The 14485-nt window shown below is 47.2% G+C and overlaps 1 protein-coding gene across 10 annotated transcripts in view; it reads right to left on the bottom strand.

Annotated features, from left to right (window-relative positions):
* The window catches only part of GAPVD1 (GTPase activating protein and VPS9 domains 1), a 41163-nt gene that overhangs the window by 14341 nt on the left and 12337 nt on the right, over nucleotides 1-14485 (bottom strand). For 2 of the 10 annotated variants that reach the window (XM_072984935.2, XM_020800936.3), the window contains exons 4-18: nucleotides 12425-12511; nucleotides 11907-12041; nucleotides 11615-11804; nucleotides 10419-10499; nucleotides 8051-8211; nucleotides 7650-7779; nucleotides 7202-7327; nucleotides 6251-6424; nucleotides 5587-5727; nucleotides 5126-5260; nucleotides 4305-4424; nucleotides 3943-4020; nucleotides 2975-3339; nucleotides 1830-1917; nucleotides 840-920 (exon numbers count right to left, since the gene is read on the bottom strand). In XM_072984935.2, the coding sequence (XP_072841036.2) occupies nucleotides 840-920; nucleotides 1830-1917; nucleotides 2975-3339; nucleotides 3943-4020; nucleotides 4305-4424; nucleotides 5126-5260; nucleotides 5587-5727; nucleotides 6251-6424; nucleotides 7202-7327; nucleotides 7650-7779; nucleotides 8051-8211; nucleotides 10419-10499; nucleotides 11615-11804; nucleotides 11907-12041; nucleotides 12425-12511 (2092 nt within the window). The other 8 variants (XM_072984936.2, XM_072984937.2, XM_072984939.2 and 5 more) reach the window with 8 other exon arrangements.

The following is a 14485-nucleotide window of genomic DNA, read 5'->3' as shown; positions in this document are numbered from 1 at the left end:
CTCGTACAGCGGCAATTTCATCACACTTAAAGACCCTGTTCTCTGAAAGAACACTGAGTTTATTTGCTTTCTCTATTTTTCTGTGCAGAGCACCAAAACCAAAGCATCTGGCTCTCTTTCACCTGCCCACCTGTATGTAATTCCTGGACGTGTTTAATACTGTAAATTTCCTTTTTTTTTCTTTGCGCTCCTGAATTCCTTTTAACTTGTAATTCAGTGCTTGATTTTAATAGGATAACTTGGTTGTGTTTTAACAATGTCACTCACTGCATTTTTAACCATGATGTGTTTTCAGTTCGTGTTGGGAGTCACCTTAGATCCTGCACTGGGAAAATGGTGGAATATAAAACCAACACACCCACCTAATCAAATAAATAGCATAAAACACTGGTGCCTCCTAAGCAGATGGGTAAAACTGCCCTACCATGTCTCCATGTGCAGGAAAGTTCGATTTTTGTGTTTGTGTGAGGCATCGTGTAAAGAGATTTATCACTCCGGGTACACTGAGTGGAGCCAAACTAGTTCTTTAGCTGATAAAGACAGTAAAATCTTATTTTGCACCAGTAACATTACTGTCCTTGAGAATTATTCTGGTTGCTATTCATTAATTAGTCAAAGAAGACCACTAGTCGAAATCTGAAAAAAAAAATCTAAAAACCAATTCGGGTTCTCAATCAGAATTCTGAAAAGTTAACTTTTTGGAACACAGCTTCCAGAATCCTCAAAACAGCACAGAAAATGGTAGCCCCCCCCCAAAAAAGTACACATTTGAAGTTCTGGCTCAAAGTATTCAAAGGGAAATTGCAGCAGAAAGGAGCTCAAAAGCTTCAGCGACGTACCTTGAAGAGAGGCGTATCTGTCAGGCATGAAATCGTCTTTATCCTTGTCCTGTTTTTCTTTTTTTCTAAACGGGATCGGAGCTGGGAATCAAGAAAGGCGACAAATGTCATACGAAGGAATATATTTTAATTTGCGACAGGAAACGTCTCAGCCGCTAGGTTTCTCAACAGATTTCAAGAAAGGAGAGATGTCCCACAGCGATGGAAGAAAGGAAGGAAGTAGGAAAATTGCAAAAAAGCAATTTTAATATTCATTATTAAGCAGACTCTTCTATGCCATGTTTGGCACAGCACGGCTCACCTTTCGAGAGAGTGAGAGATAAAAACTTCTTTCAATATCAAGAGTTATAAAGCTATCAGAAATGTGTCCTCTCCAAAAGCAGTAGTAAACTGAGGCAAAACAGGAGCAGCAAGCTGAATAAAACAAGTGGGCTGCAGTGCCAAAATAAGTACAGTGGTGCCTCGCGCAACGGTCGCTCCGTAGAGCGACGAATCCGTGCAACGATGCCGTTTTTGCGATCGCAAAACGGCACCTAGATAGGGGGAAAATCACAGAGCGAAGGTCGGTAAGCGGTTCGCTTACCGACCTTCGCTTTGCGACCCGCCCATCAGCTGTTAGGCGGGTCCAAAATGGCCACCGCACGCCCCAAAATAGCCGCGCGCAGCGTTTTCATCTATTACAGCAGTATGTTCTGTTCTAGGCTTAGAAAATTACAGCCCACATCCCGTGAGGGCAGAGGGGACGATCACAGTTTTTTCGGATTCACGTTTTCGGATTCACATCTGTCTAGCCACCGGAAGCCCCAAGAACCTCCCTGAAATTGGGCGTGACCAGAATCTGTCCCCTTAATCTTGCGTCAAGAGGTATCTCTTTTAAACACCAGCCTATCCGAGTGCGTGATTTATTTTCGAGAAAAAGCGGGACAAAAAGACTTCTAGCTAACTTATCAACATGGCAGGATGTAAGAAGCCGAAGGCATCGAAGGTCACCTTTCGGCATAGCTGAAACGAAACGCTTCCGCCACCAAGGCTTGTTGCGGTCCGGTTTTTCATCATCACTGTCTTTCCGGTCTTCAACCTGTTAGGGAGAAACAGACGAGGTGAGATGTAAAAGCTACAAAGCGGGGTGGATAAAATAATTTCTTTTAAAAAATCAAATTGATTTAAATAGAAGCAATCCATTTAAATTTTGAAATCCATCTTGCTACCAAGTACGGAATGGGATATAAAGTCGACAACGGAATTTTACATGTCCACTCCGAATTCCTAGTGACATTCAGCAGGATATACTCTAAACAAGATTGTACAGGACTGCAGCTCAGCTGGTTAAGTTATAATCCCACATACATCTAGAAATAAATGCAAATAGATTCAGTGGAACTTACATCTAAGTAGACACAGTAAGTTTCCCCAGAAACTTTTACCATGATTAATTTGTGGCACCTGTTTCAGTGAGGGGCAAATTCCGATTCGGGACTTAACCTATTATCTTACTTCTGCCTCTTCAGACGGGACTGTGTTGACACCTCGTAAAAACCGCTACCCCTGTTTATACATCACTGGGGAATGTGCTAAAAAAAATAAAATGTCCGAGAACATTTTGAAAACCACAATGGCCCAGGATATTTAAAAAAGCGAGACTTAAGATCAGCAGCTGGTCAGTTGCTTGGTGTTTTTTTTGATTAAGTAATCACATTTGAACCCAAACTGTGGATAAACAGGTGAGACATCTTTATACTGGGTTGACCTGCCCGTGGAACCTGGATAGGCAGGAACTGAAAAGTCACCTTTTTTGAGCCATTGTCTCCCTCTAGTGTTGAGGACAACCAGCAACTAAGATTGGTTTCTTTTCTTGCCTATCAAGGTAAATGGATGGAGTGGAATGGTAAGGACGCAACCCATTCTAAGAAGGTCCTTCTTCCCATGTATAAAAGGAGCATAAGGGCCAACACTGACTGGCTGGATTGCTCAGTGGTCTAAGCTTCTGGCTGCAGAGCCAGAGGTTGGGAGTTGGAGTCCTCGCTGAGCCCTGGTGACATCTAAGCAAGGGGGAAAGGTTTGCCCCACAGCACAAAGAACATGCTGTCGCTATCGATCACAAAAGCCATTTAAAGGCTCGGTCTCCCTGTTCATACCTCTCCTCTGCAGGAATCTTTGCTAGGAGAGGAGGAAGACGACGGAGGGGCGCCGATCAGGGGGACTCCCCCAAAGCCACTCCCGGACGCAGAAAGCTCCCTCTCCTCGTTGCCGGCCCGCCTGTTCCAGCCGGGGTCGCTCATCGGCCTCCGAGCGGAGGACATGATATCGGAGCTCCTGCTCCGCACCAGCCTCTCGGGGTAAGAGTAGCGCTGCTTGAAAGCCTCCGAGTCCATGAGAACGGTGGAGTGAGAGCCGAAGTTAGGCAGCCTGGCATCGTTGCCTCCCAAGGTTCCTTCCAGGATCGGGGGATCCGGGGGCGGGTGCGAAGGTCTTGCGTAGTGGACTTTGGGTCGCACTACTGCTGGAGGGAAAAGTCAGGAGTTAGCATGATGCCCGTGCCGTTCTTTCATGCTTCCTCAGAGGGCCATGAGACTAGAGATGGGCATGAAGCTTGGTTCGGAGGTTCGTGGTGGTTTCTTGGTGCGGCGCCACCGGTGCTGTGCATTCCCTTCCCCACCCCTGGCCAGCTCCCCCACTTGCCAGCCCGCATGCAGGCTGATTTTCTCCTCATCTTCATACAATTGTCCAATCAAGGCAGGACTGTTGTTCCTTCCTCCGCCTCCCCCGGCAGCTGGCCACTCAAAAGCAGCACTGCAGGGATCCCAGCCCTGCGTCCTTGTCTGAGTGGGCGGCTGTCAGAGGAGGCGGAGAACGGAAGTCCTTGCTCCTCCTGCAACTGGATGATCGCGCCGTGAGCAGGAGAAAATCAGTGTGCATGCGGGCTGGTGAGTAGGGAAGCCGGGCAGGGGAACGGAAAGGGAAAGCACAGCACCTGTGGTGCCACACCGACAAACCATCACAAATCTCCAAACCAAGGTTTGTGCCCATCTCTAACCAAGACTCAATGAGGCTCTGCAGCCGTAGAAAGAGGAGCGATTGAAAACATCTTTGCGAGACCGATTACCTTCGTGAGAAGACAAGGGGTCGAACATGGCGAGCAAGGACTCTGCCTGAGACGGAGGAGAGGTCAGCTGACTGCCACCTGAAAGACAGAGAAGGCAATATCTTAACAGAGAAACGTATCGGCAATATCTGGACATTTTTGTTTCCATTCCATTATTGGCCGCAACAGCTGGGACTTTTGAGAACGGATGCTCTAAACAACCAGAGGGTCAGAAGTGCCTAACAGAATTGAACTGGACTTTAGATTTTGGAAACTGAGATCCAAAGCAGTAACTTTTCCAAGATACGCTTTCACAACCCACTTCGGGGCATGTATTTAAATCTGTCGCAAGTTCACCAGAACATGTTCATCCTTCCCCTTACCGTGGGCCGTTTCGTCCATGTCAGGGCTTGTGACTGAATCTTTCCCACCGAAGTCGGAGCTACACTCAGAGCGAAGATCTTCCATCTTGTTCGGGATGTCTTCGGAGGTTGCGCTAATCCCTGGCAGAGAAAAACAAAGTTCTTACTTTTAGGGGAAGACGCAAAATTGGAAAGGCTTGCTGGATGTGTCTACTTTTGAATTTGAGGGCCAAATTGGCTGAATGATACTGCCATGCGGTAAACGGACTGGTGAATTAATTCAAAAGAACCAGACTTGACCCAGAAAACAACTTAGTCCCACGCAACAGCTGAACCCCAGGAGTAGCAAGTCACATCCCTTCTCTGATTTAGCCCACCGTTGGCTACTTTGACCAGATGTTAAACTGCAAAGTCTTCCGCGTTCTCTCCTACCAGAATCTTTGCAGATGGAAAGATCTTGAGCGGAAAAAAACCCTCCTACATGCCAACCACGTGCTTTTTCCCTCTGAGGCGTACCAATCTCCATTCCTATATCTCAGGGCTAGAGATGACCTCTAACAAAGAAAATGAAAAGAACAGGCCATGCTGGGCGACACACGCAAGCAACTGTCTGACCTGGGAATCCAGGATGGGCAATTTGAGAGCGGAAATGGGAGATGAGAAATACAGGTCCCCGGTGAGCCACGAAATACACTGGGGGGGGGGAATCACACGCATCGCCTTGAGCTAATTAGAAGAGTGGACACGCAGCAATGGAGCTGAGGAATTACGAAGGTCCACCACTGAGCAAGCAGTAACTTCACGCACTCCAACGACCATTTTTCTCTGGAGATAAGACTCACCTGACACAACACTGAGGCCCGGCGTGCTGGGGCGAGAACTGACCTCCCGCACATCGGTATCATCAGAGGTGCTTCCCACACCAGAGCAGCTTTCCAGTTCCTGCAGCCTTTCTTCCTGTTTCAGGTCCGGAGCTTCTGATAAACAGGAGGGGAAAAAATCACAGGTATTTTGGTTCTCAAAACGGAACGTTAGTTGCCTCCGAATCATCTCTCTGCAAAATTCCACATGAATCTCTCTCTTTCCATCCATCCCTTTTGAAAAGCTCTCCACTCAACGGCTGGCTCAAGATGATTCACAACGAAGTCAACGATTCCAAGCAATGCTAGACCCAAAACTCAACCAAAAAAAAAGGTTAAAAATCCATTTACTCCAAGGAAAACGAAGGAGCCTTCTGCAAGCTGCAAAAAGCAATAGGGTTGCCTTCTGAGCAAAGGCCTGTAAAGCCGACGAGGAGACCCACCTGAATCGCTGGGGAGGACTTCCACACTCCAAGCTTCGCTGGTGGTTTCAGAGATGGTGGAGCCTGTGCAAGGGTCAAAGAGCACGGATCCTGATCCAGGCAAACAGAGCAGACTCCCCAGCATATTCTCTGCGGCAGCTCCTGGCAAACGAGAGGGAAATACATGATGAAGAATTAAAACCTAATTGTATGTCGCAGGTTGGAGTTCAGGATGCATCCCAGGGCCTGAATAGGTGGAAGGTAATTACTACAATTAATTAATTAATTGACCAAACTCCGGGAGGCTGTGGAAAGACAGGAGGGCCTGGCGTGCTCTGGTCCACGGGGTCGCGAAGAGTCAGACATGACTTAACGACTATAAAACAACAAAATTACTACAAAAAACAGCAAAGGGTCTCGTCACACCTTCCAATCTCACAGGCCGATTTATAATGGCTGCCGGCAGGGGCTCCAGGCATCTGAGGAAGGGGGGGGCGGTCTTATGACAAAAAAAATACAGTCTTCCAAGTAACGCAAGACTCTTTCTTCTTTCTGCCACAACAAAGCGATAATTCTTTATAACTCGCGTCTTGAACTATAGGTATTTCTTTCAAAGGCAACATCCAAGACAGAGAATAAGCCTTCTTTCGCTTCGTTACTGCACCAACGGGAAGGCTTCCGTTACCTGCAATTTCCTGCAGCCGGTCTTCGTCAATATTCGGATCAAAGTCGCTCCCGAGAACGTCCGTGCTCCAGGTCTCGCTCACCGTTTCCGAGATGTCCCTGTCTTCCGTCAGACCCATCATGTCACGGATTTCAAATTTACGGAGCTTGTCATCAAGATTATCCTGGGTGGTGGCTGTCGTGAAAGGTAACGGGTCCGTGAAAACTCAGCCCGGCTCAAAACTTCTTGGGACGGCCATTCCCAAAAGCCCTAGCTGCAACAGCCAGGGGTTCTGGGAACTGTAGTCCGAGAAAATCTGAAGCACCGCATTTGCAAACGTCTAGCCCAGTGGTTCACAACCATTTTGGAGTCGTGACCCCTAAAAGTAATCTGTGATCACCACCCTTCAAGCTCTCTCTGGATAGCTTACAATTTAACTATGCAGGCTACACATCGCCCATTGCAAGCTGGGTACTCAATTTACCAATCTCAGAAGGAGGGAAGGCGGACTGACCCTCAAGCTGACTTCCTGGGATTGAACCCAGGTTGAGAGCAGAGGTTTAGCTGCAGCACTGCAGTTTAACCACTGCGCCATGAGGCTCCTTCAACAAGGGCTACAACACATATAAGGCAACACACAACCCACCCAACCCCAAAAACATTTTGCAGCCCCCAGGTTAGGAAACTGTTCTATCTGAACCAACTCCCCAGGGAGATGAGGGTACATTGGCGTGGGAAGGACAGTGAAGAATCATGTACTCTGTTGTCTGGGAGTAATTAAAAATACACCATTTGTAAAGACCATTTGGTTTTAACCGTGAACTATGTGGTTTGCCCTGAGCTTCTTGGAATAAGCGCAGAATTAAAAACTTGTTACTGTAAAATAACCATCCCAGCACCACTCGAAGAACAACAACAACAAAAGTTAATTTTAGCAGCATGTCCGATCCACTGTTTGCCACCACCACTGACCTTCCTCGTGTTCCAGCAGCTGCAGCGCTTCTACCCCGTTGCTTCCAGATGGGCCCGCGCCCAATTCCGACACCGACTCCCCTTCCAAATCCAGCGAGGACACGGAATTGGAGCGGTTCGAAGGGCCTACAGGGGAAAGAGATTGGGCCGTCAGAGGTAGGAACCCCCCGGGGGAAAAGGGACGCCCAGTTAAGGGCAAGAAAGGAAATGCAAGGAGACAAGAGCTAAAGTCACGAGTCGCAGGTGATTGCACTACGCAAGGCTGCTTTCAACACACACACAAACACACACACACACACACACACGGGCCAATGGAATGAGTGGATCATTGCGGCTTTTACAACAGCGGTGGAGAGACTATAAAAAAGAAACAGCAGCTACAATGAATGGAAGCTCCTTTTTTTAAAAAGGACTGCCTGACAGACAAGATACTGAATTGACCCTTCACCTTCAGATATGCCTTCCAGATTATCACTGCAGAGGGAAAAGCGCAAGGTTTTATCAGGTTTACCATGGAGCTTGGTTTCATCAACAGCGACACCTCCTTGCCCTCCATCAGCAAGCTGCATGTTTAAAACCTAATAAAAAGGAGAGAGAGAAAAGGGGATTACCATCCCTTCCCTTCTTCTGGGGACGCCTTGGGACGGTGCATTTTTAAAAACACACCTCATCCTGCTGGTCCACATGACACATTCAAAACCAAAATCTAAATAAAAATAGCAATACAGTGACGAGTACGTGACAGAAATGCTTTTATTAAGCAATTACAACATGAGCAGAGGCAACAGCCTGCACGACACATCGCTCCTTCGCGATAGAGCGGCCTCAGAATCTTACAGGGGTCCATACCTCATTTTCTGACATCATTCCAGGAGTGACTTGAGGTCCCGTCCCGAGGGAAATAACCAGGACTTCTTCCGGCTGAACCTCTTGTATTGTCTCCTGGGAGAATCCATCATGGTCCGTGTGCTGGTCTGCCTGCATATTGGATCGGCTCCTGCTGCGGGTCGCTGCAACATTTTTTTAAAAGCTGTTTTATAGGGTGTTTCTGACACTGAATCGCTTTCACAAAGAAGAAAATGCAGATTCTACAGGAGACAAAGTGCAGGGACATGCATACTGCAGAAGAGAGGCAAAAAAGGGGTGGCGGTGTGAGGGGCCTTTGCTAAATCGGAACTCTACGACACTTTGGCTGTTGCAAAACAACAATTGTGTGATTTCACAGTGCGACTCTCTAGTGCACCATGCCCCTCCAAGAAGGCACATCTTTCACCGTACGCATTCCCTCCGGCTATGAATCACTGAATAATCGGTTCCTAAATGTTACAGACCTGTTAAACGCCGGTGGCCAAGGCTTCGTATGTTAGCACTGCAGAAGAAAGAAGGCTGGCTGATGAGGTTTTGCCAGATCTTGCTGCCGCTACAGCCACAGAAAACAGGCTTGCCCTCCCACCCACCTAGCGCACGACACCTTTGTACCGTTTCCGCTAAATAACCCGAATTTATTTCCCTAGGCCAGCGGAGATCTGTGAGCAGACTTCCCAAGAGTGTCCATGAAACATAGGAGCCATTTTTAGTATTTTCTAAGAACGTCAAGAGGGCTAGGCTAGCTCTGAGCAAAGACCTACCTGATCCCAGATTCTCTCAACACAAAAGCCAACCAGTTGCCTACAGGGAGCCCTGTTGCCTCCTATCAGCTGATAGAAGAAGACAGATCTTCTCTGATACTAAAATTCATACACAGCCGTCCTGAATAGCCAACCCCAAACCTTTTAAGAGCCTCAAGTCATGATTCTTCGCAGATACTAGGCTTTAAGAAGCAATAAACATTCTCTCACGTATCATGACGCGTCGGAATGCACAGGAGCAAAAGCAGAACAAAAGATAAGCACGCACAGAAAGACGCACACACAGAAACCTGCAGGACGTTCTTACTTTAGACAGATTTCTCTAGACACAAACGGTTATGGAAGCTCAAGCACAATGTGTTCTCGCTTGACCTCCATAGCAGGGAAAGTTCTCCTAGGCTTGCAGCGCGGAGCAACCAAAGGGCCATTTGTAAGGGTTGGGAGAATTAAAGGATTTTGGGTGGGGGAGATTCCCTGGAACCTTTCAAGCCTAAGAAGGTGACGGCATCTTTGAACAACTTCTCAAGTAGGGGGGGAAATCCCCATCAAGGCATCAGGACCTTCAAAGCCAGCTAGATGATGGAAACTTTTTCCTAGTTTTCTTGTTGCAGATATAGTCATACACCCCAACCCCAAAATCTAGACAAAACTGGACTCCTTGCACTTATTGATTGCATCAACGAAGCCCAAGGAGAAGCTGGCTATTGCTATAGAGTTCAAAAATGTTTGTTTTAAAGGTTCGAAAAATCCACACACGGATATCATATGCTTTTCCAAATGCATGGCGCTCTGAGTCTGCTACTGAGAGATTGCCAGGATATGGGTATACCACCAAATTATCTGTTGCGAGAACAGAAAACTGATCGAAATTGGGGGGGGGGGGGACCACAATCATCAGTGTGACACCTAATAAGAGACATCAAGAGAACTCACAATCTGGAGGAGAAGCAGATACACACATGCAATGGTAACAAGCTAGCCAGCTGTGCATGGACTTTCTCGTCATGAACAAAAAAAAAAATGTGCCACAAGGAACTCAACAGAAGCAATACAAGGAGCTACCAGGGGCTGGTTGGGAAGGGAATTAACAATTTGGGGTACAAAAAGGAAATACAGTATTCAGGTAGCTCTTCGGATCGTGAGACAATGCTTTCGAGCCATCCAGAATTTTAGAATAGTAGCCTTATACTGTAATCCTGGCTCTTCTGAACCTCACCCTGAGGACCATACATTGTATATTACAATTTTGCTGAGGTTTGTATTGTTAGGTCAATATTTTTTTTTGTTCTTTGTATTTCTTTTCCTTTCTGATTTAAATAAATAAAATTTAAAAAAACCAACTGGGGACCTTATAAAGATCTTGAACCGATAGGTGCCAATTTGAACGGAAATTTTCCAACACTGCTTTTCGCTTGTGGTTACAAAAGTGTTTTTTAGAGGCCCGGGGGGGGGGGGGGGAAGAAGCTTCTGAACGGAAGAGAGCCACAGGCTTCTTAGAAGAGCGGCTGGCGGCACACACATGCAGGCAAAGCATGACTCTGCAGAGACAATATTGAAGAGGAAGGAAAAGCCGGGGTGCCATTACCCACCAAATGGGGTTACTAGGTTTATGTGGGCCGTCAGGTTAGTGGTGGTAGCGTCCCAGGCAGTAATGGCTGCCAGCTGTTGTCCTGGGTTGACAGCATTGGGAAGAGACAGAACACAAGGCGTCGGATGAGAAAGAAACGCTGCTCGCTTGTAAAATCCACAGAGAGATAGGTAGGAATGGGAAACTAGGAGAGAACTTGATACCCTGTCTGCAGAACTGTGTTTAACCTCAAATTCTGCACAAAAGCTGGGAATGTAAATAATAACCTGGGCATGGAAATTATTAGACGGCTGTTTTGGTGTGTGTTTTTAAAGGTAAGTTACTAGACCTCATGGTTTCTGACAATATGCTTCTAAGCATGTGACCACCGTTCCCTCTAAGGTGCAAACTCACGCAGAGCTCCATCGGCATCCGGTGTTGATCCTGATTTACTTCCAGGTTTTGGATGAAAGCCCACCCCAACCCGCACACATGGGGTCAAGGCAAGGCTCCTGTGCAGCAGGAGCTAAGATTAGAGGGAACGCAGCATGAGACCATTGCCCAGAGTTTTCAGAAGCCAGAAAGGCTAGTCAGTAAGACTGCCACACATCATGACCGTCCCACAGCCAGTCTGCCCTCTTCTTGAATTGCAGGATATAAGATGCAGAAATTACACAAGGCGATTTCGATATTTTTCTTTTAGTGCAGAGTACTTAGGGGCCCGACGTGACAAGAAGTGATAGGACCAACTCGGCCAACCTCAAAACCATTTACCTAATTAAAATTTAGAGCTGGTGAACCAGTGGAAATCCTGTGAATTATCAAGTCCTGTCAAGTAGAGAACTGAACTCCCAACCTCACGCCGCCCCATTAAAAATGGCATCTTCGTTAAAGCAGGCTATGTCAGCTGCAAGAAGTTAGTATTTCATTTAGCCAAAAAAATGTAAGAAGACCAAGACAACAGACTTCTGCATTTAGCCTTTGGGAGCAAACCAGTAAGTATGACTTTTTTTAACAGAGTCCAGCACGCTGTGGTGGACATGAGCTAAGGAGACCCTAAGGAAGGATAAAGTGGCATACAAAGTGAAACAGGAAGAAGTTCCCCAAACTGAAATATCTGAAATTTTCATCTGTCTTACAAGAAGGATGAATGAGACCCTGACAAAGCAAAGTCGAGACGTCCACTCTGCCAGCGCCTGAGCCTTCAACGGTCCTCACCTATAGGCAGCCGATTTTTTTTGTTGGCTGGCGTGGTCGCAGGAGAAAGCTGCGGGGTGTTGTAAGGCGTCATTTCTAGGCTGCTGCTTTTGCCGGGCTTGTGCTGGGGTAGGTTCAGCAGCAAGCTTTCCAGAGCCATCCGGTCTTCCTTCAGCTGGTCGCCGGACATGACGCTGCGCATAAAGCTGACCTGAAAACAAGGATGTTGTCGGAAAGCCGCAACGTCGACTGGGTTGCACGCGCAACCAGGTTTCCCCTCTTCCTTCAGCCTCAAAGGGTTTCGACCACTTACCAGGGCGGTGAGCTGTCCGTAGGTCATGTACACGACTGTCCGGCTCAGCCCTTCCAAAAGGTTGACCGATGACATGGGAGGCGTTTCCACCGCCCGCCCGCTAATGACAACATCTAAGAACGCAGCCACGCAAGCCTGTAAGGAGCAAACGGAGACCGTTAAGCACTCTCAATAGAGGGTGCGAGCTCTGAGGAGGCAGGAAGGGCTGGTTTTCCACCAGCTCCCATATAAATATATTAAGGAGGAGGACGAACAATATGAAACACAGGCCTTGCCAGAGTATGCTTCTTAAGTGCAACGATTCTGCATTTAACCAGGGCTGTGCCCTGATGTTTATACACTGCCACCTGGTTAAATTCACTCCCTTCCTCGGCCACCACAGACGGGTCTTTTCCCAGATATCCTTTCAAGGTTTTTATGGATATAACGTTTTTGCTTAAGGAAGGAAGGGACAAAACGTCTGCGTGCCTAGAGGCACACAGAGGCTTGACAACAGGTTCCAAAATCTTGGCACTTACTTTGTCGAATTTGCCCAGCTGGTTCTTGGTGCGAGGATCCCCTTCTTCGGAACTGGTCATGGCCAACTGCTGCAAGAGCCGCCCAACCTACCAAGGGAAGAAACCGGGTGAAGACATGATGTGAACAGCAGGGAGACCCACACAGAGAGAAAATCATCATCGCCTTGAAGCTGGAAGCCTTCAGCTTGCTTAAGGTTTGAAATGCAGCACGCAGCTTTTGTTCTCCAAGGGAACTTATCTTTACATGGAAATGCCCATTCACAGAAAGCCTGCAAAAAAGAAACTTTTGGATGCCCTTGGCTTTATCGGAAACAACACTACAGCAGCAGCACAATGATATAAAGGAACTTGGGGGCCCCCCGGGTTCTTTCAAGCAAACAGGGTGGAGTGAGGATTGTCACAGTGTGTGTTATCTGTAGCACGAGCAAGGCTGAAAAAAACTACTGCAAGTGCCTGGGCTTTTCAAGATTTGTTAACAGCGACCGGGAATACGTTTGCCCTGGTCTGTATACCTTTGATGAATTAATTTCCCCACCGGTGGCTGGCTCTTTGGAATCTAAAATATGTCTCTGGCATTGGGAGCAGGTTTGACAAACATCGGCCTGGCCAAAGCAAGCCAGAGTTTCTTCTTCTCACCTTTGAACTAGCCTCACACTCTGGTGGACGAGACACACTTCGGTCTGGATGCAAATGCCATGCCCTGCATCTTGCCAGGCTCATGGTTTACACCTCTCTCTCTCTCTCTCTCTCTCTCTCTCTCTCTCTCTCACACACACACACACACACAGAGGACACCTTAAAGAAGCCTAGCTTACAGTGAATGAATCACTCATGCTGATGCTTGCAGTTTGAGCTCATCCACTTTGTTTCTCCTGGAGGTAAGAGACTCTAAATCAGGAGGGGGAAGGAACCTCGGGCCTTGAGGGCAAATCTTGCCCTCCTGGGCTTTCCTAGAACTCCTTCCACACAACACCACGAGATTTCTAAGCTTTGGAATGGGATTTTTCCCCTCTAAATTATAAGAAGGTTGAAACACCTCTTCTAAGGTTTATTTAGGAGCTGTAGGAACTGTGAACAAACCAGTGGTTCCCCTCCCCACCCTTGGCTAAAACAGACCACGATCTGCTTAGTGTGATCTGTAAAGCAGGACATCCAGCTTGACTCTCCATCAGAGGAGCTGAGGTTAATAAGCCGTGAACAGACTCTGCTTTGTAACTCTGGCTTACACAGGATAGCCACACCGGAGTCCCTCACTCACAGGCCTGGAGTTTCTCCAGCCACTCCTGTTTGCAGAAGGAAGTAAATGGGAGTCATGGAGCACGCTCACGCCAGTCAAGCACACACAAAAAAGCCAGGCTTACTAGTACAGCCAAATCATCCCACTGAGAGAAGAAAAGGAACAGAGAAAACGCTCCCAGTTATTAAAAGCTCCTCTGCCTGGTTGTATGCAATGACTTCTTAATCACTACAGGAAGGCAGATGATGGATCAGCAATCTGCTAGTAGATCTTTAGGACTTTGGAGCAGATCGACAAGTTTTCCTTCCCTGAAATAACACTGGTGGGATAGATCACTCCTATGTGATCCACTCAAAATGAATTCCAAGGCTCAAAATTAGCTCCTCTTAGGTTAATTTTTTTGGTATTTGTCGTTTTGACTTATATATTGTGCTACAGTGCTTAGAGCGTCTTCTGAGATTTAAGCACTATACAGCATAATTATGCAAACAGCAATTTGCACGCACACACACACCCAGCAAGCTGGGTACTCAATGTACTGAACTCAGAAGGATGGAAGGCGACTTTGATCCATCTCACGTCATAAGCAGAGGCTCGACTGCAGTACTGCAGTTTAATCACTCCACCATGTGGCAATTCAGAGAACGGATTTGCAATTAGTATAGAGGAAATGTCTGATCATCTTTTCCCATCCCTAACTTGGCACAGTGGGGCCGGATCATCATGTTGTAGGGTTTTTGTATGGAGCAGCCTACATTTGACGTGAGACCCAGCCGTGTCTTTTGATAATTCACGACAAGAGCTCAGCATCAAGACTAAAAGAC

The sequence above is a fragment of the Pogona vitticeps genome, chromosome ZW-PAR (genome assembly GCF_051106095.1).
Source record: "Pogona vitticeps strain Pit_001003342236 chromosome ZW-PAR, PviZW2.1, whole genome shotgun sequence".
Taxonomy (NCBI): Eukaryota; Metazoa; Chordata; class Lepidosauria; order Squamata; family Agamidae; genus Pogona; species Pogona vitticeps.
This window is presented reverse-complemented; position numbering and strand designations above follow the sequence as displayed.